This window comes from Salvelinus sp. IW2-2015, linkage group LG25, assembly GCF_002910315.2.
Source record: "Salvelinus sp. IW2-2015 linkage group LG25, ASM291031v2, whole genome shotgun sequence".
Taxonomy (NCBI): domain Eukaryota; kingdom Metazoa; phylum Chordata; class Actinopteri; order Salmoniformes; family Salmonidae; genus Salvelinus; species Salvelinus sp. IW2-2015.
In genome coordinates, this window is record NC_036865.1 from 4,393,506 (window position 1) to 4,399,136 (window position 5,631).

The window sequence follows — 5,631 nt, forward strand, 5'->3', positions numbered from 1 at the left end:
AAGTTGGAACATTGCTGCGGGGATTTGCATCCATTCAGCCACAAGCGCATTAGTGAGGTCGGGCACTGATGTTGGGCGATTTAGCCTGGCTCGCATTCGTCGTTCCAATGCATCCCAAAGGTGTTCGATGAGGTGAGGTCAGGGCTCTGTGCAGGCCAGTCCAGTTCTTCCACACCAATCTCAACAAACCATTTCTGTATGGACCTCGCTTTGTGCACGGGGGCATTGTCATGCTGAAACAGGAAAGGGCCTTCCCAAGCTGTTGCCACAAAGTTGGAAGTAAGAATCGTCTAGAATGTGATTGTATGGTAAGCGTTAAGATTTCTCTTCACTGGAACTAAGGGCCTAGCACGGACCATGAAAAACAACCCCAGACCATTATTCCTCCTCCACCAAACTTTACAGTTGGCACTATGCATTCGGAAGAAGCGTTCTCCTTGCATCTGCCAAACCCTGATTTGTCCGTCAGACTGCCAGTTGGTGAAGCGTGATTCATCACTCCAGAGAACGCTCCAGAGTCCAATGGCGGCGAGCTTTACACCACTCCAGCTGATGTTTGGCATTGCACATGGTGATCTTAGGCTTGTGTGGCAGCTCGGCCATGGAAACACATTTCATGAAGCTCCCGACGAACAGTTATTGTGCTGACGTTGCTTCCAGAGGCAGTTTGGAACTCGTATGTGAGTGTTGCAACAGAGGACAGATGATATTTACCCGCTACGTGCTTCAGCACTCAGCGGTCCGTTCTGTAAGCTTGTATGGCCTACCACTTCACGGCTGAGCCGTTGTTGCTCCTGGCCATTTCCACGTCACAAAAACAGCACTTACAGTTCACTAGGCAAGCTCTAGCAGGGCAGAAATTGGCAGGTGGCATCCTATGACAGTGCCATGTTGAAAGTCACTGAGCTCTTCAGTAAGGCCATTCTACTGCCATGTTTGTCTATGGAGATTGCATGGCTGGTGTGCTCTATTTTTATACACTTGTCAGCTACGGGTGTAGATGAAATAGCCGAATCCACTAATTTGAAGGTGTGTCCACATTCTTTTGTATAGATACACTATTCAAAAGTTTGGTTCCTTAGAAATGTCCTTGTTTTCCATGAAAATATACATGAATGAATTGCAAAATGAATAGGAAATATAGTCAAGACGTTGACAAGGTTATAAAAAATGATTTTCATAATTGAAATAATTTTGTCCTTCGAACTTTGCTTTCGTCAAAGAATCCAACATTTTCAGCAATTACAGCCTTGCAGACCTTTGGCATTCTAGTTGTCAATTTGTTGAGTTAATCTGAAGAGATTTCACCCCATGCTTCCTGAAGCACATCCCACAAATGGATTGCTTGATGGGCCACTTCTTACTACCATACGGTCAAGCTGCTCCCACAACAGCTCAATAGGGTTGAGATTAGAGGTCGATCGATTTAATCACAATGGCGGATTAATTAGGGCCGATTTCAAGTTTTCATAACAATCGGTAATCGGCATTTTTGGACACCGATCATGGACGATTACATTGCACTCCACGAGGAGACTGCGTGGCAGGCTGACGACCTGTTTTGCGAGTGCAGCAAGGAGCCAAGGTAAGGTGCTAGCTAGCATTAAATGTATCTATTAAAAAACAATCAATCTTAACATAATCACTAGTTAACTTCACATGGTTGATGATATTACTAGTTTATCTAGCTTGTCCTGCGTTGCATATAATCGATGCGGTGCCTGTTAATTTATCATTGAATCACAGCTACTTCGCCAAACGGGTGATTTAACAAGCGCATTCGCGAGAAAAGCACAGACGTTGCACCAATTTGTACCTAACCATAAACATCAATGCCTTTCTTAAAATCACTACACAGAAGTATATTTTTTTAAACCCCAATTTAGTTAAAATAAATTCATGTTAGCAGGCAATATTAAACTAGGGAAATTGTGTCACTTCTCTTGCGTTCATTGCACGCAGAGTCAGGTATATGCAACAGTTTGGGCCGCCTGGCTTGTTGCGAACTAATTTGCCAGAATTTTATGTAATTAAGACATAACATTGAAGGTTGTGCAATGTAACAGCAATATTTAGACTTATGATGCCACCCGTTAGATAAAATACGGAACGGTTCCATATTTCACTGAAAGAATAAACGTTTTGTTTTCAAAATGATAGTTTCCGGATTTGACCATATAATGACCTAAGGCTCGTATTTCTGTGTGTTATTATATTATTAATTAAGTCTATGATTTGATAGAGCAATCTGACTGAGCGGGGTAGGCAGCAGGCTCGTAAGCATTCATTCAACAGCACTTTCCTGCGTTTGCCAGCGGCTCTTCGCAATGCTTCAAGCATTGCGCTGTTTATGACTTCAAGCTTATCAACTCCTAGATTAGGCTGGCAATACTAAAGTACCTATTAGAACATCCAATAGTCAAAGGTATATGAAATACAAATGTATAGAAAGAAATAGTCCTATAATAACTACAACCTAAAACTTCTTACCTGGGAAATATTGAAGACTCATGTTAAAAGAACCACCAGCTTTCATGTTCTCATGTTCTGAGCAAGGAACTAAACGTTAGCTTTTTACATGGCACATATGCACTTTTACTTTCTTTCTCCAACACTTTGTTTTGCATTATTTAAACCAATTGAACATGTTTTATTATTTATTTGAGACTAAATTGTTTTATTGACGTATTATATTAAGTTAAAATAAAAGTGTTCATTTCAGTATTGTTTAATTGTCATTATTACAAATATATATATAGAAATCGTCCGATTAATCGGTATCGGCTTTTTTTGGTCTCCTATAAACGGTATCGGCTTGAAAAATCAGAACCGGTTACCTCTAGTTGAGATCCGGTGACTGTGCTGGCCACTCCATTATAGACAGAATACCAGCTGACTGCTTCTTCCCTAAATAGTTATTGCATAGTTTGGAGCTGTGCTTTGTTCATTGTCCTGTTGTAGGAGGAAATTGGCTCCAATTAAGCGCCGTCCACAGGGTATGGCATTGCGTTGCAAAATAGAGTGATAGCCTTCCTTCTTCAAGATCCCCTTTACCCTGTACAAATCTCCCACTTTACCACCACCAAAGCACCCCCAGACCATCACATTAACTCCACCATGGCTTGACAGATGGCGTCAAGCACTCCTCCAGCATCTTTTCATTTTTCTGCGTCTCACGAATGTTCTTCTTGTGATCCGAACACCTCAAACTTAGATTCGTCTGTCCATAACCACTTTTTTCCAGTCTTCCTCTGTCCAGTGTCTGTGTTTTGCCGATCTTAACTTTTCTTTTTATGGCCAGACTGAGATATGGCTTTTTCTTGCAACTCTGGCCTAGAAGCGCAGCATCCCGATTCGCCTCTTCACTGTTGACGTTGAGACTGGTGTTTTGTGGGTACTATTTAATTGCCAGTTGAGGACTTGTGAGGTGTCTGTTTCTCAAACTTGACACTCTAATGTACTTATCCTCTTGCTAAGTTGTGCACTGGGGCCTCCCACTCCTCTTTCTATTCTGGTTAGAGACAGTTTGCACTGTTCTGTGAAGGAGTAGTACACAGCGCTGTATGAGATCTTCAGTTTCTTGGCAATTTCTCATATAGAATAGACTTCATTTCTCAGAACAAGAGTAGACTGACGCGTTTCAGAAGAAAGGTCTTTGTTTCTGGCCATTTTGAGCKTGTAATCGAACCCACAAATGCTGATGCTCCAGATACTCAACCAGTCTAAAGAAGGACAGTTTTATTGCTTCTTTAATCAGAACAACAGTTTTCAGCTGTTCTAACATAATTGCAAAAGGGTTTTCTAATGATCAGTTAGCCTTTTAAAATGATAAACTTGGATTCGCAACATGTCATTGGAACACAAGAGTGATGGTTGCTGATAATGGGTCTCTGTACGCCTATGTAGATATTCCATTAATATCTACATAGGCGTACAGTTTCCAGCTACAATAGTAATCTACAACATTAGCAACGTCTACACTGTATTTCTGATCAATTTGATGTTATTTTAATGGACAATTTTTTTATTTTATTTTTTGTTAGGTTACACAGGGACACACATAATGAAATATTAATGTGTAAATTGTGACGTTGTATTTTGTATAAATATGCAGAATTGATCATGGCCCACACATCTGCCACTCTATAACTTTCTTTCCATTTCTCCTCACTACCAAGTTCTCACATTGTGTGTACCCTCTCTTTGGGCTCTCTRTCAGGAATCAGTATGGCACACCGCTCTCAATGTTCCTCAGCCGGGGATAACCGCCTGGACCCCAACTACGTGCCTCCCCACTACCGCGAGGAGTACCGYCTGGCCATTGACGCACTGGTGGAGGATGACCTGGAGGGCTATTATGAATTCCTCCAGAGTGCCGATGTGGTGGACTTCCTTTCCAGACAGGAAATTGAGCACATTAAGTGCACAGTGAAAGTTCCGTACCAGAGRACTCAGCCTGAGCTCCCATATGTGGAGTCTGGGGGAGACGGCTCTTCAGACACATACTGGCCCGTCCACTCTGACTTGGATGCACCCGGTCTTGACCTTGGCTGGCCCGAACAGCATCGCTTCATAGGCCCCACCGATGTCACCACACTGGTTAACCCCTCTGAGCCAGATATGCCAAGTATCAAGGTGCAGGCTCGTCGACTTATCAAGAATGCTCAACAAGTATGTCCGTTTTTCTTTTTTGTATGGTTATTAGCAGAGTATACATGATCCCAATTTTAGATTCTGCTGATTTATTGGCACATTGGACCATCTCGCAGAATTRTGCAATCTTTATGCACGTTTGCCATTGACAGAGAACAACAAACAAATTCACTACAGATGTAGGGTCTTAATTTGATCACTCTTTTGTTGCTGAGAATGTTCCTGCGCKGCAGGAAATGCAAACTGSTASTGTATTRAAAGTCTAAAAAGSCTTCTGAAGTTTGTAATTTCTGGTTTAAAATGTCAGATTTGATTTGTCCTAACAAAAATTGTATCTACCCCCTACAATAAATATCCATAAATGATCATCTACAAAATTCACTTTTTCTGTTGCTTCAAGACTATTTTCCATATTCAATCTAAGTATCTAGTTTTCAAAATGAAATATTCACTTTACCTTTGATATGATTTTCTTGTCATTTGTTAACAATACAATGAAATATCACTTCATCGAACTGCTCAAAACAAATAACAATACAATGAAATATCACTTCATCGAACTGCTCAAAACAAATAACTACTGAACCAAAATGATGTAGTGCGTAGTAAACGTATATACTGTAGTTTGGTAACTGCTGAACTGTGCATTTCTATATTTTTACCTCATAAATGTAGCAATTTGACATCATTTTATGTTCAAAGGTAAAACCAAATCATGTATGGATGTGGCTGTAAATACTACATAATTCTCTATCAGCCAGTGTGCTTCAATAGGACAAAGTGGAAAGAGTCACTATACTGTATGTGCTCTCTTTTAGAATTATAGTGTAGTGTACAATCCACTGCTGAAATACCTGGGGKCTCATTTATCAATATTGCGTAGAAACTATTCTAAAATACTACTTACGAACGMAATTTAAAATGTTCTTACGCATAGAAAAGGTGTGATTTATCAAACAATCCTACAAACGTCATACA

The 5,631-nt window shown here is 40.6% G+C and overlaps 1 protein-coding gene across 3 annotated transcripts in view; it reads left to right on the forward strand.

Annotated features, from left to right (window-relative positions):
• LOC111951903 (protein FAM83H) overlaps positions 1-5,631 on the forward strand; it is a 71,522-nt gene that overhangs the window by 5,425 nt on the left and 60,466 nt on the right. For all 3 annotated transcript variants that reach the window (XM_023970232.2, XM_023970229.2, XM_023970231.2), the window contains exon 2: positions 4,220-4,671. In XM_023970232.2, the coding sequence (XP_023826000.1) occupies positions 4,228-4,671 (444 nt within the window). In that variant the 5' untranslated portion in view covers positions 4,220-4,227. The remainder of the gene's footprint in view (positions 1-4,219; positions 4,672-5,631) is intronic.